The sequence below is a fragment of the Sus scrofa genome, chromosome 5 (genome assembly GCF_000003025.6).
Source record: "Sus scrofa isolate TJ Tabasco breed Duroc chromosome 5, Sscrofa11.1, whole genome shotgun sequence".
Taxonomy (NCBI): Eukaryota; Metazoa; Chordata; class Mammalia; order Artiodactyla; family Suidae; genus Sus; species Sus scrofa.
The window spans coordinates 6,863,757-6,891,013 of NC_010447.5; the positions used below are offsets into that span (position 1 = coordinate 6,863,757).

The 27,257-nt window shown below is 47.3% G+C and overlaps 2 protein-coding genes across 4 annotated transcripts in view; both read right to left on the reverse strand.

Moving 5' to 3' along the window:
* MEI1 (meiotic double-stranded break formation protein 1) overlaps positions 1-6,843 on the reverse strand; it is an 84,643-nt gene extending 77,800 nt beyond the window's left edge. For all 3 annotated transcript variants that reach the window (XM_021091442.1, XM_021091441.1, XM_021091443.1), the window contains exons 1-4: positions 6,644-6,843; positions 4,019-4,142; positions 3,157-3,207; positions 1,394-1,467 (exon numbers count right to left, since the gene is read on the reverse strand). In XM_021091442.1, the coding sequence (XP_020947101.1) occupies positions 1,394-1,467; positions 3,157-3,207; positions 4,019-4,142; positions 6,644-6,814 (420 nt within the window). In that variant the 5' untranslated portion in view covers positions 6,815-6,843. The remainder of the gene's footprint in view (positions 1-1,393; positions 1,468-3,156; positions 3,208-4,018; positions 4,143-6,643) is intronic.
* C5H22orf46 (chromosome 5 C22orf46 homolog) lies at positions 14,405-21,123 on the reverse strand. The gene is made up of 5 exons (XM_021093100.1): positions 20,908-21,123; positions 18,138-18,659; positions 15,507-15,605; positions 15,246-15,386; positions 14,405-14,530 (listed from the first exon to the last, which is right to left on the reverse strand). Exons 1-5 carry the CDS (start codon positions 21,121-21,123, stop codon positions 14,405-14,407), a joined length of 1,104 nt encoding a protein of 367 aa, XP_020948759.1.

The following is a 27,257-nucleotide window of genomic DNA, read 5'->3' on the forward strand; positions in this document are numbered from 1 at the left end:
GATGCTTTACAGGGAAAGTCAAAATAGTGTATTTTACCGTTTACCTTTTCTACAGACCAGCTGTAGCACCTTAAATAAGATTATTAACCCTTCTCATGGGAATTAATAATCGTACCAGTTTCACAGAGCTGTTGGGAGGACTGAATGAGACACTGCACGTAAAGCACCAGTACAGTGCCTAGTGTACAGAAAGTGCTCAAAATGTTAAACGGCATCATAATGATAGGTTGATATAAGCACCTATGAATTTGGTCTGATATATTAATCACATGCAGAGTAATTATAATGACATGATAATTTAACATTATTTCTTCTGTGTGTGTGTCTTTTTTGTGTGTGTGTCTTTCATGGTCGCACCTGCAGCATATGGAGTTTCCCAGGCTAGGGGTCAAATCGGAGCTGCAGCCGCTGGCCTACATCATAGCCATAGCAACACAGGATCCGAGCTGCATCTGCAACCTACACTGCAGCTCACGGCAACACCGGATCCTTAACCCACTGAGCAAGACCAGGGATCGAACCTGTGTCCTCAAAGATTCTAGTCAGATTCATTTCTGCTGAGCCATGACAGGAACTCCTAACATTATTTCTAATTAAATGTTGCTCTTGATGGTAAGATGAACACTTATCTTCTTGCAAAAAAAAAAAAAAGTGATTCTGATACTGTTCCTAAATCAATGCAAAAGCTGCTTATTTAACTGTTATCTTTGACTACATTGAAGAAAGCAGGTTAAACATATCTACTCAGGGCTTACCCTAGATGCTGATAAAAGCAAATGCCTCAGTACAAAATACTGCTTGCAACTCAAACCAAATAAAAATAATAAGCCAAGGGAGTTCCCCTTGTAGCTCAGTGGGTTACGAACCCCACTAGTATACATGAGGATGCAGGTTCCACCCCTGGCCTTGCTCAATGGGTTAAGGATATGGCATTGCTATGGCTGTGGTGTAGGCCGGCAGCTGCAGCTCCAATTTGACCCCTAGCCTGGGAACCTCCATATGCCCCAGGTGCAGCTCTAAAAAGCGTGCGCAAGCACACACACACACACACACAAAAGCCAAGACATAGTTCCTTAATAAATTCATCAAGGAAATATATATTTAGGAGATTATAGAGAATGGATATGGGATGATTATGCCAGAAAACAAACTTTACCACATGAAGGTAACATTTGAGAGACTGAAGCGGGAAGGAAGGAAACTGCAAAGAATCCTGGAGCGGGATCAGAAGACCCAGGCCCTAGCTCTGGCTCCTCACTGATTCAAGTGACCAGAAATAAATCCCTTTTCCTCTGTGGATTTCAATCTCCCCATCTATCTAAAGAATGGCTGACCCAGCTCTGACATCTGAGGATTCTGAAGGGTACTCAAGAATTCACAGCTAATTACTGACCTCTTTGTGACACTCATCCAGCAGGTAGTGAATGGCCTGCTCTAACTTCAGCTGAGTTGTAAGCTGGATAAGGACTGAACAGACACAAAAGCATTACTAATCAGAAGACGACCCCTGGCCCAAAGTTCACTTTTCATAGCCCTTCTAATCAAGGTCGTTTGCTTATGTTAGTTGGCATTAGTCTTTTCTATTTCCCCCATTCTTCCATTTATTCGTTTCACTAGTTTACAACTAGGCAATACATTAGAATCACCTAGGACGCTTTAAAAAAAAACAAAAACAAAAAAACAAAAAACTAATGCCCAAGTCCCAGCTCAGACCGTTTGAATCTGTAGAGAAAGAGTCTAAGCATCTGGATGTTTTTTAAGCTTCCCAGGTAAGTCTGCTCTGAAGCCAAGGTCGAAAACTACTATTTTATACTACTTCCACTTTTTTCCCCCTGAGAATTTGCTACTTCATTACTAGAAAACAGAATTATGAGATAATTCTTGTGCCAATAACTGGCAATAATCTTATCACTCAACCTTAAACCCATCCTCCTATACAATCATTTGTAATGCTGCTGGTGTCTTTGAGGAGGAGTGGAAAAGAGGCTGGCTCTGCAAGTGTGGGGAGATTTGGCGGCTACTCAGGGAAGGCTCTGCCACTTCCAGGGTAAAGACACATTCTAGTACAACACACAGAAACTGGATGAGGGCAGGAAACAGTGAGGAAGGAGAAAATTCTTCTTCTCCCTCTAGCTTTGCAGTCTCCATCTAGTGCCCACCACCTCAGTGAAGTTCTTGGGGTCTGATGAGGGTTCTGCAAGCGATGCTGATACCAACCAGAAGCAGATGGCTTTAGGATTAAAGCCCTGCTCAAGAGTGGCCCTGAGGAAAACAGCGAAGGGAAATCTTCCCACCCCTGCCAACGGTTAGAACTTCAAGTGGTACATTTGCTTGTCCACATTCTCTTGACTGAGAGACAGTCAGAAGTACATACAGATCAGATTGATGTATCTGTTACAGCTGTTAGCAGTTAACAGCTGCTAATAGTGTGACGGGATGATCATGGACCCACTAGCACCCAAGGAGCATCCTCTCCTCAGAAGTCTGAGTTTCATATATGGGGGTCCTTCCTCCAACCTAAGCTTTAATAATTACAACCTCTCCCTTTGTCTCCCCAGCACTAGGGGTAGGAGCTGTTTTCAGAAATTGCTACCCCTGTAAAAATTTGCTTCTCTTTTTGCTTCAGGTACCTAGTTAATAATTCTTTCAAGTTTTTTCCTGTTCAAATAACTTGTGTAGTTTCTGTTTCCTAAATTCACCATAACTGATACAGTTCTGGCTTTTTCTGCAAGAATGATCTCATTTCGATGCTCTTCCTTCTTTTTGAGCCCTTTACAGGTAAACCTACTCACTTCCCCAGCTTTACTATCACCTATGTGCAGACAACTTCCAATTAACCAACAGGAATGTAATAAAAACAGAGGTTTGTATATGTCTTTACAATAGCACTCATCAGCTCTTGTTATTTACCAGCCAATCTCTCCTCCAGATTCCAGACTCTTAGAGGGCAGAGACTACATCTTATCCCTAATCTGATATAGCATTTTGAACAGAGTAGAAGTCCGAGGCAAAAAAATGCAGAATTAACAATTGACAGCTGAGTTTTCTTTATCTGTCTCTAAAATGGCATATTTCATTAAGAGCTCAAATAATCAGAGCTGCAATCCAGGCTAACACCCCAGCTTCAAATGCTAAGTACACACAGTTTCACCTTACCTTCAATACAGAGGTCTGTTATACTCCCATCCTCCACATTGCATAACAGTCCTTGAGCAGAAGGAGGAGGTAAGGGGGGATGGTTAATAGTTAAAAGAGAAATCCACAAAGGCATACTGTGAATTCTAAGACTAATAGCAGCTTTAAGCAATGTCCCAGCTAAATTCTATCCTCAGCACCAAACGCCCAGACTTTCAACAACCCACCCTGGCTTTAAAAGGATAAAAATAGTCAGTGTGGCACAGCATAAAAACTATGTGTTCTGGAGTCTAAGAGACCTGGGGTAAAATTCCAGCTCTGCCAGTTAGCTATGTCTTTCCTGAGCCTTGGGGATCATCTTCTCTCCCTTAAAAGGCTGTCTTGGCAGTTAAAAGCCTGAAAAGCCTCTAGCAGATAAAAGCACCCAATCTGAGTTAGCGCCCATCCTCCCTGAAAGGGCTCATTCCACAGGACATTATAATTGTATTAAAAGAAGGGACCTTTTAATCTATCTCATTTTACATGTGAGGAAACTAAGGTACAGACGTGAAATAACTCAACACACTCAGATCAGCAGACTCCAGATCTGACTGACTTCTAATCCTATTCAAAGACCATGCAGACTGGACTTTTTGAAAGATCACACATTTCCCACATTCATCTTCACACTGACATTAATCTCTGCGCTATAGTAAAGACAGTTATCATAGAATGCATCACGAATCCTAGAACTGTGACCATTTCTTCATCATGACAAGATAATTTGCTAATAAGTTAAACTGTTACATCACAAAAAGTCTAAATTATCAACCCAAGACCATCTCTACAACACCCCAAAAGCTATACATGCAAAATTCATGTCAAATTTCCCTTTTAATCTCACCGAAAAGCATGCTTATGAAGTGGATGCATATTCTCTGATCCTGAGCCACCAGCTGCATGACCAGGGAGGCATGCCTCATGAGAGCATCTCGGAAGCAGGACAGCACATGCTTCTTGCGTACAAGCTTGGGGCAGGTGAAGAAAAATATTCAATAGCAACCAAGTCTCAGCCATTCTGAACCCAAAGAATTATAATTTCCATCTTTTTTTTTTTAAGGGCCACACCCGTGGCATATGGAGGTTCCCAAGCTAGGGGTCGAATCAGAGCTGTAGCCGCTGGCCTACACCACAGCTCACGGCAACGCTGGATCCTTAACCCACTGAGCGAGGCCGGGGATCGAACCTGCAACCTCATGGTTCCTAGTCGATTTCATTAACCACTGAGCCATGATGGGAACTCCTATAATTTCCAAATATAATTACAAGATAATACTGGTGGGATCATCGAAATTATGGGGTATGAAAAAGGGCATCATTTACACCCAGGAACCTAAGAGCTAAGGTTCCTATTACACTATATTTACATAGCACTTCACTGTTTACAAATCACTCTTTTGTCTATTAGCTTATTTAAACCGAATGAGTTGGCAAAGCAAGCAAAAACAGGTATTATTATTGCCATTTTGGAGATGAGAAAACTGAAGCTCAGAGACTTTCCCAGGGGCTCAAATCTCAGTCTCCAACCAGGTCTTATCCAAGGTTAGTGCTCTTTCCATTTCAACAGTCTGACAAAGTGATAATGGGAGCCCTTCATGAGCCTTACTGAGGTAGGCAGAGAAAAATGCATCCTTCCATTCAATGCAGACATAAATCTTCACACTCCATTCACTTCCCTCTATAGGTAACTGGGTAGCAAAGTGCTCAAGACAGTAGCAAAAGTTAGGTCAAAAAAGGAGTGTGGTGAGTTCCCTGGTGGCCTAGTGGTTAATGATTTGGCATTGTCACTGCTGTGGCTTAGGTTTGATCCCTGGCCCAAAGAACTTCCACCAAGTGTGGGAGCAGCCAAAAAAAAGGAGTGTGCACCAAGGATAGAACAGGAACATAGGTACAACCGATTACATCACCCTTTCAATTGGTGGAAACTGAAGCTAAGAAAAGTGTGTTCAGGAGTTCCCATCGTGGCGCAGTGGTTAACGAATCTGACTAGGAACCATGAGGTTGCGGGTTCGGTCCCTGCCCTTGCTCAGTGGGTTAACGATCCGGCGTTGCCGTGAGCTGTGGTGTAGGTTGCAGACACGGCTCGGATCCCGCGTTGCTGTGGCTCTGGCGTAGGCCGGTGGCTACAGCTCCGATTCAACCCCTAGCCTGGGAACCTCCACATGCCGAGGGAGCGGCCCAAGAAATAGCAACAACAACAACAACAACAACAACAAAAAAAAGACAAAAAAAAAAAAAAAGAAAAGTGTGTTCAATAAAAGGTGGAGAAGAGAATTTCCTTTATGGCTCAGTGGTTAACAAACCTGACCAGAATCCAAGAGGATGTGGATTCAATCCCTGCCCTCACTCAGTGGGTTAATGATCCGGCATTGCCGTGAGCTGTGGGGTACGTCACAGATGTGGCTCGGATCTGGAGTTGCTGTGGCTGTGGGCGTAGGCCAGCAGCTGTAGCTCCAATTCGACCCCTTGCCTTGGAACCTCCATATGCCATAGGTGCGGCCCTAAACAGCAAAAAATAATTAATTAATTAAAGGTGGAGAAGTTGACCCTCTTATTGCCTCTAACCTGTGCTATCACAAGTCTCCTGTTCTTCACCAATCCCTCCATACAATGCATCAGGCTAAGGGGGCTTAAATGAGTTGCTCAAAAAATCTCAATGATATTCTTTACCTGACAGATTAAAACCAAGCTCCTTAGCTTGGATTCAAACTCTTAAAAAGGAACTGATCTCAACTTGGCTCTCCAATCTCACTTCCCTCAACTCCCTTCAAACACATTCTGATTACCTCCCCAAATTCCTCCTTGCTAATCCCTACCTCCTGGAACAGGCTCCCCCATTTCCTCTGGTCCAAATTTCACCCATCTTCTCAAGTGTAATTCAACCCGCCACAGTGGGACTCCAATTTGTGTTATTTTAATACAGTAAATAAACAAAAGCTCTTTAGGGTCCTCAACACTTTTAAAAGGTATAAAACCATCCAAAGAGCAAAACCTGAGAACCGGTGATCTAGCTCATCCTCCACTCACCCAACCACAGCAAGAATTTCCCCACCATGAATCGGCGAGAGCAGTGACCCAAATTCTTTTTGGAGGCCTCCATGGACCAAAAACCCACTGCAAAGTGGGTCGGCATTGAGGGACCAGGCGGCCGGTGCTTCAGCCCACTCTGCCTCTTGGAAAGGTCTTCCCCTCACTCCACCCCTGCCCGGCTATAACTTCCACCCGCTGTTCCCACCCTCCGCGAGCCCAGGGCGCCGCCTCCGCGACATTCCCGCGCTCAGAAGACTGAAGGGCATGAGAAGGCCCCAGGAGAGAGCCTGAGCCAAGGGGGCAGGCCTGTTTAACGGACTGATTTAAGGAGGCGGGTGGGCCCGGTTTTGTTTCCGGGAAGGTGCATCCAGTTTTAAGGAGCTGGTGTGGAGAGGGGCGGCCCTGGTTAGTGAGGGAAACGCCGAGGCCCAGTCCTCACCGACACACCGGGCTCCGGCAGCAGCTCCAGCGCGCAGGCCAGGCAGAGACGTGGGGGCACGGGCAGCAGCCAGCGTGGGTCGTGCCGGTAATGGGCCCTCTCGAAAAGCAGTGCCGCTTCTTCTTCCCTCCCGAACCCGGGAAGGCCCACCGCCGCCTCCCTCACAGCCATCTCTTCGCTCGTGTTCGAAGGCGGCAACACCTTTTCCCGCGCAGTTTCTGCGCAGGCGCACTTGGCAGAGCTCAGCGCAGGCGCGGGGGTGCGTGGGGTGACAGCGCCTGAGCGAACCGAGTAGCAGACGCAGCGCCTCGAAGAGCGGGTTGCCGACTCCAGGATTGTGGAACCTGTGCAGCTAAGCTCAAAGCTGTTTGTTCTCAGAGCCCGCAGGAATTCATCGTCACCACACCGAAGGTTGAAAAGCATTAACAGACGTGCCATTAACCTTGAAAAAGGAAGGAAAGGAAGTAAACTTTCTGCTATTAAAGATAAACGACCTTGGAGTTTCCGTGGTGGCTGAAAGGCTAACGAATCTGACTAGCGTCCATGAGGTTGTGGGTTCAATCCCTGGCCTTGCTCAGTGGGTTAAGAATTCAGCGTTGCAGTGAGCTGTGGTGTAGGTTGCAGCCGAGACTCCAATCCCGCGTTCCTGTGCTGTAGGCCGGCAGCTGCAGCTCCAATTCGACTCTTAGCCTGGGAACCTCCATATGCCCTGGGTGTGACCCTGAAAAGACAAAAGACCGAAAAAACCTCAGAGTTCCTGTAGTGGCTCAGCAGAAAAAAAACTGATTGGCATCCATGAAGACACAGGTTTGATCCCTGGTCTTTCTCAGTGGGTTGGGGACCCAGGGTTGCCCTGAGCTGTGGTGTCGGTCACAGACATGGCTCAGGTACTGATTCGCTATGGCTGTGGTGTGGGCCAGCAGCTACAGTTCCAGTTCGACCCCCAGGCTGGTAACCTCCATATGCTGTGGGTGTGGCCCTGAAAAGACCAAAGAAGAAAGGAAGAAAGAGAGAAAGAAAAAATAGCTTACTGTTAATATATTAAGGATAACAACCCATCAGTCTACGAAGATTTATTTATCAGCAAAGACCCCAGCAACTGGTTAATGTTGAAACAGGTAAGTTCAAGAAATGTTTTCTATATCTAGAAGCAATGTTAAGGAGTTCCCATCGTGGCTCAGTGGAAACAGATCTGACTAGCATCCATGAGGACACAGGTTCAATTCCTGGCCTAGCTCAGTGGGTTAAGAATCTAGTATTGCCGTGAGCCATGGTGTAGGTTTGCAAACGCAGCTCGGATCCTGCGTTGCTGTGGCTCTGGTGTAGGCCGGCGGCTACAGCTCCAATTAGACCCCTAGCCCGGGAACCTCCATATGCCACGGGAGCAGCCCTAGAAAAAAGCAAAAAGACAAAAAGAAAAAAAGTAAAGAAAAGTAGATATTAAGGAGTTCCCCTTGTGGTGCAGTGGAAAGGGTCCTGACTAGTATCCATGATGACGCGGGTTTGATCCCTGGACTCGCTCAGTGGGTCAAAGACCTGGCCTTGCCATGAGTCATGGTGTAGGTCACAGAGGCAGCTCAGATCCCACATTGCTGTGGCTGTGGGATAGGCCAGCAGCTGCAGCTCTGATTCAACCCCTGGCTTGGGAACTTACTTTATGCCATGGGTGCTGCCCTAAAAAGCAAAAAAAATTTTTTTTAATTAAAAAAATAAATTTAAAAAACAAGAAAAGTATGTATTAATATGGAAAAATCCTCTTTAAAATGCTAAAACTAGAGTTTTATAGTATCAGGCCTTTATCCATTCTTTAATCCATTTGTGTACAAATGATGCAGATTTATATATGTGTGTATGTAAAATAATAAGCAGACATTTATTCAGAACACCTTAAATATATTATAGCAGGAATTTCCGTTGTGGCTCAGCAGTAAAGAAACCAACTAGAATCCATGAGGATGCAGCTTTGATCCCTGGCTTCTCTCAGTGAGTTAAGGATCCAGTGTTTCAGTGGCCATGTTGTAGGCTGGCAGCTACAGCTCCAATTTGACCGCTAGCCTGGGAACTTCTGTATGCCTCAAGTACAGCCCTAAAAAGCAATATTTATATAAAATAGTAGTAATACCTGTTCAACGAAGAAAATAAAAGTAAAAATATTTTGACATACATTTTTCTAATCTTTTAAACACCTGTTTACAGTAGCAACATACAAAGACATATAAACTTTTTTCAGAAAAAAATAACATCATGTACATCTTGAACATTAGATATCTATCTGTCTATCTTTTTTATTACTCCTGCGTCATGTGGAAATTTCTGAGCCAGGGATCAAACCCAAGTCACAGCAGCAACCCAAGCCACTGCAGTGATAATGCCGGATCCTTAACCCACTGCACCACAAGAGAACTCCTATATTTTTTTTGCCTCGACAAGCATGCACTCTTTTCCCACAAAATTTAGAGACGGCGACTGTGCTAGGAGCTAGAGGATTCAAAAATGAGCAAGATCGTGGGGCTGCTGTTCTCCGGCAAGACCACCTTCATCAGTGTCATCCTGGCAGCTTCCACATGAGGAAAGTTACTAAAGGTAATGTCACAATAAAGATTTGGGTTATAGGGAGTTCCTGTCATGGCACAGCAGTTAATGAACCAGACTAGGATCCATGAGGATGCAGGTTCGATCCCTGGCCTCGCTCAGTGCGTTAAGGATCCGGTGTTGCCATGAGCTGTGGTGTAGGTCGAAGACGAGGCTGGGATCCCAAGTTGCTATGGCCGTGGTGTAGGCTGGCAGCTGCAGCTCTGATTCAACCCCTAGCCTGGGAACTTCCATATGCTGCAAGTGTGGCCCTAAAAAGCAAAAAAAAAAAAAAACAAAAAACAAAAAACAAAAAAGATTTGGGTTATAGGAGGACAACCCTGCTTCCAGAGCCTATGGGAATGGTACTGCAGAGGAGTCAGTGCTATAGTTTACATGGTAAACGCTATCGTGAAAAGATAGCCTCTTGAACTGCATGATTTTCTAATAATCCACAGCTACAAGGCATTCCAGTGTTCGTACTTGGAAACAGGAGAGATCTTCCTAATGCCTTGGATGAGAAATAGCTAATTGGGAAAAAAAATGAATCTGTCTGTTATTCAGGATATAAAAATGTGCTGCTATTCAATTTCTTGCAAAGAAAAGGATAATACGGTTATCACACTGCAATCACTTATTTAACATTCAAAATCCAGAAGTTGAAGCACGTCCTGAAGTCTTCCAGTCCTTTCTGGCTATAATCCTAGAATTACTGTCCATTCCTCTGATGTATCTCCCAGAATATAATCCTTCCTAAATCAAAGAAATTGTTTTTTTCAGTTTATTTCTCGTGCACTGCTAAAGATGTGTTATCTCTAATCCTTCATAAAGAATCAACTAGAGTTATCATGATAGTCAGCACATACAAAAAGCCTTCTTATATGTACTTGTCTTAAACAGTGTGTAGAGCTTTTTCTAAAAAACACACTTCGATCATCTTAAATCAAGAAAATTGGGAGTACTCATGTGGTACAGTGGGTTAAGGATCCAGCGTTGTCACTGCAGTGGCTTGGGTTGCTGCTGTACCAAGGGTTCAATCCCTAGCCCAGGAGTTCCCATATGCTGCAGGCACAGCCCAAACATCAAAAATGACTGTCAGACTGTGGAGTTCCCATTGTAGCACAGCAGAAATGAATCCAACTAGAAACCGTGAGGTTTTGGGTTCAATTCCTGGCCTCACGCAGTGGGTTAAGGATCTTGCGCTGCCGTGAGCTGTGGTGTAGGTCACAGACGCAGCTTGGATTGGGTTGCTGTGGCTGTGGTGTATGCCAGCAGCTGTAGCTTGGATTAGACCTCTAGCCTGCAAACCTCCATATACTTCAGGTGCAGCCCTAAAAAGCAAAAAAAAAAGTCAGATTGTTCAAATACCTGTTTGTTCTTTCTGTCTCTAGTCATTAAACCAGTGCTACTGGAAAAAAAGAAAAGAAAAATGAGCAAGAGGCAGTCCTTGTCCTCAAGAAACTAGAAGTCCAGTCAAGGAGATAGACAAGCAAATTATTATAACAAGCTATATATGTCTTAGTTATCTATTGCTGTGTAACAGTCCATTTAATGGATTGAATGGTGACCCTCCAGTCTCCATGTCTGCTATGGACTGGACTGTGTGTCTCAAATTCAGATGTTGAAGCCCTAATCGCTAATGTGACTGTATTTGGACATGGGGCCTTTGGGGGCAATTAACGTTAAATGAGGAGTTACTGCTGTGGTGCAACAGTAGTGGTGGCATCTCTGCAGCCAGGATGCAGGTTCTATCCCTAGCCCCACACCGTGTTCTCAAAGGATCCAGCATTGCTGCAGATGCAGCATAATTTGCAACCATGGCTCAGATCTGATTCCTGGCTGGGGAACTCCATGTGCTGAGGGGGGGTCAAAAACAAACAAACATGAAATGAGGTCATAAGGGTGGGGCCCTAATCCAATAGGGTTGGAGGCCTTATAAGTAGAGAAAGAGAGAATGATCTCTCTCTCTGGCCATGTACGTGCACTGAGGAAAGGCCACGTGGGGACGTGGTGAAAAGGTGACCATCTCTCAGCTAGGAAGAGAGCTCTCACCAGAAACCAAGGTAGCCAGAACCTTGATCTTGAACTTCTAGCCTCCATAACTGTGAGAAAATAAAATTCCATTGTTTAAGCCATCCAGGCTGTACCGTTTTGTTATAGCAAGTGAAGCAAACTAATAAACATCCAAAAATGCCCAGAACCTGTAAATGTTACCTGTTGTCCAAAAGATCTTTGCAGTTATAATTAAGGATCTTGAAGTGAAGAGAGATCATCCAGAGTATCCAGTGGGCCCAAAATTCAATGATGAGTGTCTTGAGAAGAGACGCACAGAGTAAAGAAGGAGGCAGTGTGACTATAGAGGCAGAGATCTGAGTGAAGGGGCCCCAAGCTCACAAGCCACCCGAAGCTGGAAGAGATGAGGAACTGAGAACCCCCTAGAGCCTTTGGCAGTGGTTTTTTTTGTTTGTTTGTTTTTTGTTTGTTTGTTTCTTTGTAGGGCTGCACCTGCAGCATATGGAATTTCCCAGGCTAGGGGTCAAATTGGAGCTGCAGCTGCCAACCTAAGCCACAGGCATAGCAACGAAGATCTGAGCCATGTCTGCAACCTACACCACCGCTCACGGCAATGCTAGATCCTTAACCCACTGAGCAGGGCCAGGGATCGAACCCACATCTTCGTGGATACTAATCGGGTTCATTTCCTGTGAGCCACAATGGGAACTCCCCAACACCTTGATTTCATTCAGACTTCTGGCCTCCAGAACTGGCAGAATAAATTTCAGTGGTTTTAAGCCACCAAGTTTGTGGTCAAGTGTTACAGTGGCCATAGAAAACTAATACACTTCAGTATTTAGCAGCTTAAAACAACATTTATTTTCTCATAGTTTCTGTGAATCAGGAATTCAGGCACTTCTTAGGAAGATGTCTCCAACTCTGGGTCTCAAGAGGTTGTAGTCATCTCAAGACTCACTAGAGCCAAAGGATCTGCTTCCAAGCTCACGCAAATGATTAGTGGCCTCGCTTTCTTGATGGCTGTTGTTCAATGGCCTCTTCGGTTCCTTACCACACGTACCTTTTCATAAGGCAGCTCACAACAGAGGACAGCTTCCCTCAGGGGGCAAGTAAGAGAGTTGAAAGAAGTGTGACCAAGATGGAAGCTTGTCTTTGTAACCTGTTCTCACAAGTGACATTCCATCATTTCTGCAGTATCCTATTTGTTTTCTTTGGGGGGAGGTTGTTTGTTTGTTGGCTGTGGCTTGCAGTGGCTTGATATGGGATCTCAGTTCCCAGACCACAGCAGTGAAAGCACCAAATCCTAACCACTAGACCACCAGGGAACTCCCTGCTGTATCCTTTTTGTTAGAAGTGAGTCACTAGCTCCAGTCCACATTCAGGGAGAAGAGAATGCACGGGGCATGAATCCCAGGAGGTAGGGAGCACTGGGAGCCTCATGGATGCTGCCTCCCACAGTATAGGTGCCGCAGCAGTGGTAAGCACCCTTGCTATGGGAACACCCTGTGGGCAACAACGCATAGGAAGAAAAACATCAAAACATGAACTAGGTGATGGGAATATGGATTGTTTTTTCCTTTTCTGAATTTCCTAAACTCTCTTTACTGCACGTGTGGGTTTTTCAAAGCATTAAAAAATACGAAAGGTAGGAAGTTCCCATGTGACTCAGCAAGTTAAAGATCCGGCGTTGCCACAGCTGTGGCATAGGTCGTATTCAAGCCCTGGCCTGGACACTTCCATATGCCTCGGGGGCGGTCAAGAAAAAAAATAGGAAAGCTAGGAGTTCCCGTCGTGGCGCAGTGGTTAACGAATCCGACTAGGAACCATGAGGTGGTGGGTTCAATCCCTGGCCTCGCTCAGTGGGTTAACGATCCGGCGTTGCCGTGAGCTGTGGTGTAGGTTGCAGACGCGGCTCAGATCCCGCGTTGCTGTGGCTCTGGTGTAGGCCAGTGGCTACAGCTCCGATTCAACCCCTAGCTTGGGAACCTCCATATGCCGCGGGAGCGGCCCAAGAAATAGCAACAACAACAACAAAAAGATAAAAAGACAAAAAAAAAAGTAAAAAATAGGAAAGCTAAATGAAAGAAAGGAAGGGAGAAAGGGGAAAAGGGAGGGAAGATAGAGGAGGAGAAAATCTGAATTCCCAGCTCCAGTATTTACTAATTTAGTTTCTGGGAATCTGTTTTCACGTGCTGACGCTGTCTGCTGAAGTATCACAAGACATAATGCCTTTTGGCTAAGAAGTTTCGGATGTGATTGAAACAAATAATTAGCTCCAGGATGTTCCTCAGATGGGCAAGGCAAAGCAACAAGTAGTTATGGTTGCTGGTGCCTGAGAAATGAAGTGGAAATGGTTTTTCAGTGACATCTGTTCATAGACAACAGAATCCCGGTAGGGCAGATATGCAGTGATCAGCTCCCTTCCCTGTGCCCCAAAGGACCTGAATAATAGTGTCCAGTGAAGAGAACCACCCCTCCTCCGCAACCGGCTGTGGCGGGTTGAGGCCGGATACTTGGAACAGGCAGGACAGAACGGTGATAGACACGTCCGTAAACGCCACTCTGAGGAACTGGAGAGGGAAGCTGTGTAGGAGATGACATTGGGCTGACCCACATTCCCCAAGCCTTTGGAACCATAGACTAGAAGGGGTGTCTGTCCTACCCATGAAGTATCCCAAACCCCAAAAGACAGCGCTCATAAAACATGTGCCAAAGAAGAAGCCCTGTGGCACAGCAGGTTAAGGGTCAATCCCTGACCCAGGAACTTCCACGAGCCACAGGTGCAGCCAAAAAAAAAAAAAAAAAAAAGCCAAAAAAATCAGCCCCACAGGGCCCAAATAGCCAATTTTATTAGAGGTTATTTTATCACCCGCTTTGGGGGTAGGTAGGCCACTCGTGCACTTTCTGTGTTTGGAGGACTCCGGGCCCACAGTCTACTTTCTAAAGCTATGCTGGAGCACATAACCCCTCAAACGCTTCATAAAACCAAGCTTTGGGGGGGCTGGAGGATTTTGTGGGGCCTTTTTGGGGTTCTCAGTTTTCCCAAGTTCGTCTGTCTTGGGAAGAATCCCAGTGCCACACTGACCTGGTGGCTGAAGGTCCCTCTTCAAAGAAGTGTGGGCTCCACTGCCATTCTCCCCTGCATCCACCCTCCCCACTTCGGGCAGCAGGGTGGGATCAGGATCCCTCATGCTCAGGCTGGGGGCTAAGTGCTGGGGCTTGGCCAGCTGTGGGGACCAGGCTATCTTCTTCAAAAGGCTCGTGCTCAGCCTTGCTGCTGCCGTCTGAAGACTCCTTTTGAAGCTAGCGGTGTCCGTGGAACAGGCGGAAAGCTGCCGCGCAGGTCCCCTGCCCTCCTCGGGCTCCAGACTTCCCCTTCTCCTGTGTGTGGGCTGCTGACCTTTGAGTCCAGGGGGCTCGGGAGAGGTGTGCTCCTTCCTGCAGTGGTGGGAGCCTGCCGCGGAGGGCGAGATCCTCACCCTGCTTGCACCCCTCTCTGCCGTCTGGGAGAGCCCGGCCTGACCGTTTTCCTGCCTCTGCTGTTCTCCCTGGAAGGTTCTGAGACCCTTCCTTGGCCACACCAGCTACTGGATTTTGCCGCAGGCCTGGGGTTCCCAAGTGCTGCGAGCGTGACCCCCGGAGGCGCCTCTTTCTGAACATCCTGTGGTTCTCTGGGGCCCCCTAGTGGCCTGACTCTCTTAGGCTTTTTAGGGGGGATGGAAGTGCCCATTGGCTCTGACCCGTGTGGTCTCCGCCTCTCCAGAGCTCTGGCCTGTATAGGAAGTTTAGAGCTTTTCCTTCCTGGGAGCCCAACCCTCTGGGACCTCTCTGCGGATTCAAGGCCTGGCCTGCAGCCCTGGGCCTCCCAAAGCCTATCCTGCTGCCGCTGCAGCTCACAGGTGGGGTGTAACCCAGGGAGCCATGTCCCAGCAAGGGGCAGTGGGCTTGGCCCTAAAAAGTTAAAGTGCAAATAGGATTCTAGGATCCGCTGGGGGAGGCCCCACCTCAGGTGTGCCACCTTCCGCCGCATAAGGGACTCCAGGAGCAGCCGCTGGCTCTTCTTGAGGGCTGGCCACTTGGGCAGGACGGTGAGGGCAGTAGGAATGCCTGCCAGCGCTTTGGCAGCTTGCCGGGGGCAGGCAGAGGGCAGGTCCGAGGACTGGAGGTTCCCGAGCTGTCGAGTTGAGCCAGATGTCTTCCCTGGAGCCACTCCTTTGTCCCTTCGCTGGCTTCTCTGGAGTTTAGGTCGAGCCTGCTGGGAGGCTGGAATGACACCCACCCTGTTCTTCCCCGCGGGGGCCATGCTCTGACTGGCCACATGCTCTTCCTCCCCACTGGCAAGTAGGAAGAGGTCACCCTTCTTGGGGAGAGGCTTCATCTCAGGACAGGGAGCAGAGGCCACTGCTTGTTCTCGGTCCATGGCCCCATATACAGAGCCAGTGAGGGCTGGGGGCCCTTCACCCCCAGAACAGTCACCTTGGAGATTGCCTTTAGCAGCATCCTTTCCTCTGACCTGGCCCTTGTTTCTTCCCCTTGGTACTCGAAGCCTTCCAGCATCTTCAGCTCTGTACTTTCTCTTGCTCCCTACATCCTGGGTTTCTGCAGCATCCTCATCTCCACCCTTATTCTGGCTTCCTTGCCTTTGTAGCTGGATCTCTCCATCAATTTCACTTCTTAACTCTCCCTGATAATCTCCCCCAGGAGCTTGGATCTCTGGGCCATCATCACCTGTGGTCCTTTTCCCGTCTCTCTTCCCTTGTATTTGAATTTCTGCACCATTCTCACCTCCAATCTGCTCCTGGTTCTTCCACTCTGATGAACAGGTGTTCCCATTAACTTTACTTTTTAATTGTCTCTGTTTCCCTCCCCTAAGTCTCTGGACCTTTCTCCCATCCTTACTTCCAACCTCTCTCTGGCTTTTCTTCTCCAATGTTGGATTTTCTGCCCTGTTCCATCTAGTCTGCTCCCCGTTACTCCTCCCTGGTGAGTGGCTCTCTCCAGTTTCACCATCTAATTGTCCCTGGTCCTCTCTTTCAGGTCTTTGGGTCTCTACACCATGCTCACCTCCAGGTTCTCTCTGGGGTCTCTTCTCTGGTGCCTGAGTTTCTGTTTCATTCTCACCTCCTAGCTGCTCCTGGTTGTTCCCATCTGATAAATGAGTCTTTTCCTCAGTGTCACTTCTTAAGTGACTCTGACTTTCTTCTCCAGGTGCCCAGGTCTCTGTACCATCTTCACCTCCAGGTTCTCTCTGGAGTCTCTTCTCTGGAGCTTGAATTTCTGCACCATTCTCACCTCCAACCTGCTCCTCTGTCTTCCATTCTACTGAGTGAGTTTCTACACCAACTTTACTCATTAATTCTCCCTGTTTCTCTGCCTCAGATGCCTGGGTACGTCCACCATCCTTGTCTCTAATGCATTCCTGATTCTTCCACTCCAGCATGTGAATCTTTCCATTAATGTCACTGTTGAACTGACACTGGTTTTTGTCCTCAAGTTCCTGAGTCTCTTTGTCATCTTCGTCTTTAATCCCTCTCCAGTTTCTCTTCCCCGTTTCCTGGATGTCTGTACTAGTCTCATCTCCAAACCGCTCCTGCTTCTTCTTCCTTTGTGCTTGGGTCTCTACACGAGTTATACCTCTTAATTGTCTCTGGTTCTCTGCCTCAGGTGTCAGGGTGTTTGTACCATCGTCATCTCTGTCGTTTCTCTGACCTCTCTTCTCTAGCATTTGAATTTTGGCTCTGTGTTCGCCTCCAATCTGGTCCTGATGCTCCCGACATGGTATTGTGAATTTTCTGTCAATTTCACTTGTTACTGGTCTCTGGTCTCCCCACCATTGTGCCTGGATCACCACCCAATCCTCCTCTCTTATCTCCCTGAGGTTCTTCCTTCCACATATCTGGGTTTGCCCAGCCTCCTCACCTCTTTTCAGGCCTTGATTTTCCCACCCTACTTGAAATTCATGTCTTAGTTTTTTCTGGATCTCTACCCTAAATACTTGGATCCTCCCAGATTTCTCACTTGTGCCCTGATCCTGCTGTTCCCACCCTGCTCTCCGCGTGTCTGTAACATTCTCACTTTGAACACATTCCTGTTTCCCCCACCGCAGGGCCTGGGTCTCTATGCCATCCTCTTTTTTAACTTCTCCCAGGTTCTCCCTCCCAGATGTCTGGATGCGCACAGCATTCTCACCTCCAACCCTGCCCTTTTTTCTCCTCTCTTCTGCCTGAATTTCTGTACTGGTATCACCTCTCATCTGGTCTTGTTTTCCCCACCCCGGCACTCGGGTCTCCTCACCACTCTCACTTCCAGTCTGGCCCTGCTCCCTCAATCCTTGGGCCTGGGTCTCTCCTTCCTCTTCCCCTCTGGCCGCTTTCCTGTTTTTCTCAAAAGACTGGGTCTCTCCAGCATCCTTATTCCTACTCCTATCCGGATTCTCCCGCGCTGGTGTTTGGGTCTCTGCATCAATTTTGCATCTTAACTGTTCCTGGTTCTCTCTTCTGTGTGCCTTGGTTTCAGGAAGGGTCTTACCTCCAACCTCCCTCTGGTTCCTCTTCCCTAGTTCCTGAATTTCAGGTCTATTCTCAACTCCCACCTGCTCCTGGTTCTCCCTACTTGGTATCAAGATCTCTCTAACAGCTTTACTTATCACTGGTCGCTTGCTTCCCCACGCTAAGGCCTTAGTCTCTGTGTTGTCCTCCATCCCAATGTTCATTGGGAGTTGCCTTCCAGATGTCTGAATTTCCCAAGCATCTTCCCCTCTGCTCTCTCGCTGGTTCACCCACCCTGGAGCCTGCATCCCTCTACTATCCTCTCTGCCTAGTGTCTGGTTTTCCCTCCTGGGTGCCCAGGCCCCTTGTGGGCAGCCCCAGAACTTCCATGTGGGCATTGCTGCCTGTTGGTTGGGAAGAACAGGTAGGAACTCTCTGGAGCAGAACTGTAGCCTCTGAGCTGAAGGGAGGTGTGGGAGAGAGGTCATGGAGGTAGGATGGGATCTCATGCTGACAGTATGATCCACTGGTACCACTTCTTCCTGAGACTGGACCAACAGCTGCTCCATCCTTTGGCACATGTCCAGAGGTTTGCAAATCAGATGAGTCTGGTCATCACTGTGACACCAGGGTCCTTGCCATGCTTCCCAAGAACTGCCCTGGGGTAGCACACAGGTGTTTGAAAAGGAGGTGGTGCAAAAAATGTGTTCAGAAGGGGTGTGGGCATCCCAAAGTAAACCTTGACACGAGTGCTGACACGAGAGCAGATATTGGGTCCACGATTCCTGGAGGCTCCTCCAGTATTCCCCTCTCTTCTTTTGTGCCCATTGTTGGGCATGAGAATCCAGGCACCTGAACTTGCCAGGACTGAAGAAGAATTCAGGGGTCAGCCCAAAACAAGGGTCATGTCTCATGGAGGGCACTGCCCACTTCTGCGGTGGCACCTGTAGGTGAGAACAGAGAAGCAATGTACTCGCATTGTCTCCTCTAATCCTCACAGGTCAGAAGTACGATCCCCACTATGCAGATAAGGATGCTGGGGCTCAGGAAACGGGGAGTCGCTTCCTTTAGGGAAAAGAGTATTTATTCAAGAAAGAAAGATGAAGAATTTACTCCAGGCCAGGCACTGTTCTAGGTGCTGGAGGTACCAGCAGGAACAAGACAAAGTCTTTGCCAGAAGCCAACTTCTAGACACGGAAGATGCACTAACCGAGTCTACAACCTGATGTTAGGTGTCAAAAAGTGTTCTGATGTGGGACTTCCTGTTGTGGCTCAGCAGTAACAAACCCACCTAGTATCCATGAGGATACAGGTTGGATCCCTGGCCTCACTCAGTGGGTTAAGGATCTGGTGTTGCTATGAGCTGTGGTGAAGCTCGAAGATGTGGCTCAGATCCCGAGTTGCAGTGGCTGTGGTGTAGATTCTGCCCCTAGCCTGGGAACCTCCATGCCACAGGTGCGGCCCTAAAAAGACAATAAATAAATAATAAAATGAAATAAAAATGTGTTCCGATGGGGGGATGGGGTTAGCTCCTTTAGCCATATTGCTCAGAGAAGGCTTCTCAGATGAGGTGACATCTGACTACAGACCTGAGTGAAGCAAGGGACAAAGCAAGTGACATCTCAAGAAAGAGCACTGTAGGCCGATGAGGTCAGTGCAAAGGCACTGGATGGAACAGGGTCATTTGTAGAACAGCAAGAGGGCCTGTGTGGCCAGAATGGAACAAGCGGTGAAGAGAGCTCTAGGAGGTGAGGTGAGGGAGAAACGTGGGATGGGTTATTCTGAGTCTTGTAGCTGTGGTTAGGGATTGGATTTTATTCTGAGTTTGACTGAAAGTGTATCCATAAGAGCCATTGCAGGGTCTTGAGTGGCAAAGTGCTATGATCTCTTTTTAAAAACTTATTCTTGGAGTTCCTGTTGTGATGCAGCAGAAACGAATACGACTAGCAACCATGAGGTCGAGGGTTCAATTCCCTGGCCTCATTCAGCGGGTTAAAAATCCGGCATTGCCGGGAGCTGCAGTGTAGGTCAAAGATGCAGCTCGGATCCAGTGTTGCTGTGGCTGTGGTGTAGGCTGGCAGCTGTGGCTCCAATTTGACCCCTAGCCTGGGAACTTCCATATGCCACAGGTGTGGCCCTAAAAAGAAAAAAAATTGTTCTTGCTCCTGAGCATAATGTTAGGCTTAAGCCAAGAGCAAAAAATACTTAGTGTATGGTTCCACGTAGGCAAACTAGACCTACTACTAGAAATCAGCACAGTTGTATCTGCAAGCTTCTGGGCTGCTGATAGTGGTCTGTTTCTTTTTTCTCTCTTTCTTTCTTTTCTTTTTTTTTTCTTTTTTGGCCACCATGATATGGGGTTTCCAGGCCAGGGATCAGATCCAAGCCACAGTTGTAACCTATGTCACAGCTACAGCAACACTGGATCCTTTAACAGTGATCTGTTTCTTAATGTGCTGCTCACAAATGTGTTCAGTTTGCAGAAATTCATTGATTTATACACTTATAATCTCTATATGTATTTTATCGTTGGATTAAAAAAAAAATTTTTTGAGGGCCATGCCCATGGCATATGGAAGTTCCCAGGATAGGGGTCATATCAGAGCTGTAGCCACCAGCCTACGCCACAACCACAGCAATGTCAGATCCAAGCCATGTCTGTGACCTACACCACAGCTCATGGCAACACCGGATCCTTAACCCATGGAGGGAAGCCAGGGGTCAAACCTGTGTTCTCACGGATGCTAGTCAAGTTCTTTTCTGCTGAGCCACAACGGGAACTCCCTCAACATCTTTTAAAAGAGAGAGAGAAAGAAGAAGTTCATTCTGTTGGCTGCCTGGAGCACTGACTGTGGTTGGGTGGGGGGGGGGGACAGGAACCAAGCAGAAAGGAGTACCTACAGTCCAGGTGAGACCTGAGGGTGGCTTTGCCTGGGACTGTGTGGTGAGGTTTTGAGAAGCGATCAGCTTTGAGGTATGGTTTGCAAGGAGAGCCTAGGACGAGCAGGTGGACTGAATGTGAGGCGCGAGGGAGAGCGACGTCCAGGCCGACTGCTGGGTTTGAGGCAGGACAATGTTCTCCCTGCCAGTCTGAGTTCACCTCTGGTCCACAGGGCACAGAACAGGGCCCTTGTGACAGATGACCCAGACAGTCGTGGTGCTGAGGAAGGTGGTGTGTGGGGCCCCCCTCACCTTGGTGGACTTCCTCATGCTGCGGTGGGTCCTGGTGACCTGGTGCCAGTACTGCCGGGCCTGCCAGATCAGAAACAGGCAGAGGACGAGCAGGTTGCCACAGCACCGAGGGTCCCTGCAGCTGCGATCCTTGGAGAATAGGCCCCGCACTGGCTCCCACTCGGGGCCCTGAAATGGTCCCACCACAGCACAGGCGCCCAGGAGGGGCAGCAACATGACACAGCTTAGGTCAGGCGGGTGGTGTTGGGGAGTTGGAGGGCAGGACTGGTATGGCTGACCCAGCTACCTTGGGGCGGGGTAGCCCCTGCCTCATAGCACCCCTGTCACTAAGGCCGCCTCACAAAGGATCCTGATGCTGTAGCCTCAGCTCTAGCTGCTGAACCAGGTACCAGAGCTGGCTAACATGCCCTCAGTCCAGGTAAAGACAGTGCTACCCAAAAGCAAGTAAGGGAAGTTGTTTTAAACATTCTGTCCTTGGTGTCACCACTGTGGCTCAGTAGATTAAGGATCTGGTGTCGTCTCTAAAGTAGCTCAGGTCGCTGCTGAGGCAGAGGTTCGATCCCTGGCCTGGGAACTTCCATATGCCGCAGGGGGAGGAGTGGGGTGTGTAGGGGGATGTGCAGAAAATTTTAAAGAATAAGAAAAAGATGGAATTCCTGTCGTGGTGCAGCAGAAACGAATCTAACTAGCATCCATGAGGACGCAGGTTCAATCCCTGGCCTTGCTCAGTGGGTTAAGGATCCGGCATTGCCATGAGCTGTGGTTTAGGTCACAGACGCAGCTCAGATCGATCTGGCGTTGCTACCGCTGTGGCTGTAGCATAGGCCGGCAGCTACAACTCTCTGATTTGACCTCTAGCTTGGGAACCTCCATACACCATGGGTGCGGCCCTAGAAAGACAGAAGACAAAAAAAAAAAGAAAAAGAAAAAGAAAACATCCTATCCTCTGGACTGAAGACATTAAGTTCCCCTCATGTATGACAGAGGGATGTAACCTGCAGTCTGCTTGATTTCTTTCTTCCTATTAGATACTTTCATCCATTTGTCCATCAGGCTCTCCAACAGCAGCCAAACATTCCACAAACACTGTATTGAACATGAGTATTCTTTTTTTTTTTTAGGGCCACACCCACAGCATATGGAAGTTCCCAGGCTAAGGGACGAATCAGAGCAGTAGCTGCCGGCCTACGCCACAGCCACAGCAACACAGGATCCTTAACCCAGTGAGTGAGGCCAGGGATCAAACCTGCGTGTTCATGGATGCTAATCAGATTCGGTAACCACTGAGCCATGACGGGAACTCCGAACATGTGTGTTCTTGTTTAAGCACCCAGCATATGCTGATTTTTGTTGTTGTTGAAGGATTACTTTCCCATCTCAGGATCAGTGTTGGCAGGATTGTAAGTCATACCCTGAAGACGATCACCCACAGGTTAGATTCAAAACACTGAATAACACAGCAGGCGGAGTCATCAGCCCATGAAAATGATCTAGGACTTAACCCTTCAATAGCTGGGTTAAGTGGTCCCTGATGTCCCTGTAGAAGGGCATCACCTATTTATCAACCAGCTAGAAACTGTTTCTTTCTTTTAAGAGCTCAATACACCACACGATGTATCTTGGCTAAATGTTGCCCCAGCTTATACCAGATACTCTTTCACAGACTCGGGACAGCCAAGGAATAGTGTGTGACCTAAGTTTAGCCAGTTGGGATCTCTCTAGCAAGAATAGAGATCCACAGTAGGAACAGGAAGGTGGTAAGAAAAAGAAAACCAGGAGTTCTCGTCGTGGCTCAGTGGTTAACGAATCCAACTAGGAACCGTGAGGTTGCGGGTTCGATCCCTGGCCTTGCTCAGTGGGTTAAGGATCCGGCATTGCCGTGAGCTGTGGTGAAAGTTGCAGATGTGGCTCAGATCCTGCGTTGCTGTGGCTCTGGCATAGGCCAGTGGTTACAGCTCCGATTCGACCCCTGGCCTGGGAACCTCCATATGCCACAGGAGTGGCCCAAGCAGTGGCAAAAAGACAAAATAAAAAGAAAAAGAAAGAAAGAAAGAAAAAGAAAATCAGTACATGACAGCCTGAAACTGGCCCAGGTCTATCAGTTAAGGCCTTGATGTTGCCAGGAGCTGGCCTGACACTCATAGCTGAGCCATGGTGTTCTGTTGAACGTAAAAACTTCATAGAACATCAGCATCAGACAAAGCCACTCTGACTGATAATGGAGACAAAAGAAAGACCATTCTTTAATCATATCTGAACAGAGACAAACACATGAACACTGTCAACCCAAATGTCCATGACAGATGACTGGATTAGGAAAATGTGGTGTATATATACACAATGGAATACTACTCAGCCATAAAAAAGAATAAAATAATGCCATTTGCAGCAACATGGATGGAACTAGAGGCTCTCATACCAAGTGAAGTAAGTCAGAAAGAGAAAGACAAATGCCATATGATATCAGTTATTCTGGTATCTAATACATAGCACAAATGAACCTTTCCACAGAAAAGAAAATCATGAACTTGGAGATTAGACTTGTGGTTGCCTGGGGGGAGGGGGAGGGAGGGGGATGGAGCGGGAGCTTGGGGTTACCAGATGCAAACTATTGCTTTTGAAATGGATTAACAATGAGATCCTGCTGTGTAGCACCAAGAACTATGTCTAGATACTTATGACAGAGCATGATAATGGGAAAAAAAATATGTATACATGTATGTGTAACTGGGTCCCCATGCTGTACAGTGGGGAAAAAAAATTGTGTTGGGGTAGCAAATAAATACAAATCAATACCAAAAAAAAAAAAGTGAACATTGTTGAAACCACAAAAAAGTCCAATTATGTCCTTATCTTGGCTAATATGAGTGACTGCTATTTTGTTACTTACTATTTAAAGCTTTCGCCTCACTTCATTCCTTCCACCTTTAGATGAAATTTATTCAGAAGTCCAATCATAGAATTACTTAGACTTTCCAAGAGCTGTCTAATCCATTTCCTTGAACCCTCACCAAATCACTTACAAAGCCCAAATCCTATAGTAAATCCAAACATCCTCTTATTTGAAAGCCCCGAAGTTCCCCGTGGTGTGTGTTATCCCTTGTTGCAATGAGTAATAATAACACTAGATGTGTGTTCCTTGTGGTCTTTGGCTAAAGGACAGTGAAGTAAGAGTTCATGGCTGGCCCTGCTCTCACAACCAGCTCCCCTTAACCCACTGGGCTCCACTACTCTTTTCCCAAATTCCTTTTTGCTTGCTTTCTATCAAAGACCTTTAAGTGAAAGAAGAACTTCCTTTGGATCAGGCACAGTGCCAAAAGAGAGGTATCCAAAGTGTCCAAGGCAGCTACAAGCCCCGAACTCATAAAGCTCTCGGTGTGTTTAGAAAGGCAACCATTGAATAAAGTCAAGGCTGACAAGTGCTGCAAAGGGCAAGTACAGAGGGCTTGTGGGTCCATCCAGCAGGGGCAATTACCTGGTCTGGTGACCAGGGAGGCTTCGCTGAAGAGGTGATGAACAGGAGTCAGCTAAGCGTAAGAATGGAGCACATCACTCCCGACAGAGGGTGATGGATGGGGTTGGGGAGATTGGGGTGTGTTTGGGGTAGAAAAAGGAGGTGAGCGGGGCTGTAACATGGGGATGAGGAGGGGAATACTGGTGGAGAGGGGCCTAGTAAGCCATGGCAAGGATTTAGGATTTTAAACACAGAACTGTGGTAAAACACATTTCTAAGACAAATTGATTCTGAGCATATGTTGACATTGATTAATTTACTAGCAAGGGACAGAGCAAGATACAAAAGGGTGGCTGGTTCTGTGAGAACATGGAAACTGAGTTATTATATAGTTGGGGAAAAGAATTATGGAGTTCCCATGGTGGTTCAGCAGTAATGAACCCGACTAATATCTATGAGGACATGGATTTGATCCCTGGCCTCAAACAGTGGGTTAAGGATCCGGCCTTGCTGTGAGCTGTGGTGTAGGTTGCAGACGAGCCTCAGATCCCATGTGGCTGTGGCTGTGGTGTAGGCCGGCAGCTGTAGCACTGATTGGACCCCTAGCCTGGAAACTTCCATATGCCATAGGTGTAGCCCTAAAAAGCCAAAAAAAAAAAAAATCAAAAAATCATATGATGACAACACATCTATGACTGTAAATTGGAATAAGGTTCATTCTCCAACAGCGATAGGTCCAATTAACACGTAAATGGATCCAAGCAAGCTGAGGAACAGGGACAGGGTCTGAATCCCAGGTTCTGCTCTTAAACAGGAGCTGTCAGTGAGAATCTCTTAATTGAAGACAAATTTAATTCTTTGACAAGTCATAGATTTGCATGGATAAAGTGTGCAGGGGAGATTTTTTTGTGTAATAAATGTTCAGTCCTGGAGCTGATTTTTTTATTTTTTATTTTTTGTGTGTCTTTTGTCTTTTTAGGGCCACACCCATGGCACATGAAGGTCCCCAGGCTAGGGGTCAAATCGGAGCTACAGCTGCTGGCCTACACCACAGCCACAGTAATGTCAGCTCCTAGCCGCATCTGCAACCTATACCACAGCTCACGGCAATGCCAGATCCTTAATCCTCTGAGCGAGGCCAGGGATCGAACCTGCAACCTCATGGTTCCTAATTAGATTCGTTTCCGCTGCGCCACTATGGGAACTCCCTGGAGCTGATTTAAACCTATCCTGGTGGGTTTTCAAGCAGAGCAACCAGATGTGGTGGAAGTAACCCAACCCAATAGCCAACAATTCCAGGGTTCAGTTCTGGCTCTGCCCCTTCTTCATCCTGTGACTGTGGACAAGCAGTTTCCCCTCTCTGAGCCTTAGTATCTGTAAAATGAAGGGGTTGATCTGCAAGATTCCTAAGGGTCCTGACAGGTCCCTACCTCTAGGTTTCCAAAGGAATAAGCTGGAACTGGTCCATTATAATGCTCTAGTTTTGGCTGGATCCAAATGGTCCCAAGATATGCCTGGCATCAGGTGAAGAGAGAGGAGTAAGGGCCATAAGTATGGGGAAGGACCTCTTGGAGGTGGTGAGGCATGAGCCTAGCCTTTAAAACATGGAGATCTGGAGCAGCATAACGAAAAGAGCAGCGTGCTAGGCCAGAAGAAAATGGGCGTCCGAGACATTATCAAATTCAACCCGACAGAAATGCAAGCCCATCCTCAAATCTGCTTTTCTTCCTGAATTCCCTACTCAATAGACTCCATTTCTGATGGACTCCACTCTTCATCTGCGGCATGTGGAAGTTTCCAGGCTAGGGGTTGAATCAGAGTTGGAGCTGTGGGCCTTGGCCACAGCCATGCCAGATCCAAGATGCTTATGCGACCTGCACCACAGCTCACCACACTGCCAGATCCTTAATCCACTGAGCAAGGCCAGGGATCAAACCCGAGTCCTCATGGATATTATTCGGGTTCATTACCACTGACCCACAAGGGGAACTCTTTTTTTTTTTTTGGCTGCACCCAGGGCATGTGGGAATTCCTGGGCCAGAGATGGAACCTGTGCCACAGCATTGAACCAAGCCGCAGCAGGGACAATGCCAGATCCTAATTAACTCGCTGAGCCATCAAGGAAGTCCCCAACCAGAAATTTCAACAAGGACATCTGAATATGAAGAAAAACATTTAGGGGAGTTCCCTTGTGGCTCAGCAGGCTAAGAGGCAGCATTAACACTGCAAAGGCTCAGGCCACTGCTGTGGTACATGTTCCATCCCCGGCCCAGGAACTTGTACGTGCTGCAGTGCGGCCAAAAAGAAAGAAAGATAAAAAGAAAAACATTTAGGATTATCCATCATTATCTCCATAAATTTCCTTTACCGGTATAGGGTCAAAAATATGATTTTAAAAGCACAAGAGGAATTCCCGTAGTGGCACAGTGGAAAGGAATCCGAGGTTGCCAGTTCAGTCCCTGGCCTCGCTCAGTTGGTTAAGGATCCCCACGTTGCCTTGAGCTGTGGTGTAGGTCACAGACGCGGCTCGGGTCTGATGTGGCTATGACTGTGGCGTAGTCCAGCAGCTATAGCTCCCATTGGACCCCTAGCCCCGGAACCTCCATATGCCGCGGGTGCGGCCCTAAAAAGCAAAAAAAAACAAAAAACAAAAAACAAAAGAATGTGCTCAAAAATAAACTAGCAATGGAACGACGACTCCATTGAAACTCTTTGATTTTTTTTAGAAATGTTCAATTCACTGTTTCTGCCAAGTATGTATAGTAGAATGACAACTTTTTCTTTTTTAGAACATGATTTTTTAAAAGCAAAATGTGATCCCTCGGCCAGAACTCAACTCTTTCCCCGCCGGGGCCCCTTAAGGAGCGTGACCCCGCCTCTTGGTGACGTCACTTCC

Bases quoted from the DNA above. Each gene is read 5' to 3' on its own strand.
- C5H22orf46 (XM_021093100.1), bottom strand. From the start codon at position 21,123: ATGTTGCTGCCCCTCCTGGGCGCCTGTGCTGTGGTGGGACCATTTCAG. The intron at 18,660-20,907 runs GTGAGGGGGGCC...TCTCACCTACAG, and splicing joins GCATGAGGAAGTCCACCAAG to GTGCCACCGCAGAAGTGGGC. The intron at 15,606-18,137 runs GTTCTTCCCAAC...CCCTGTCCTGAG, and splicing joins GCTCCAGAGAGTTCCTACCT to ATGAAGCCTCTCCCCAAGAA.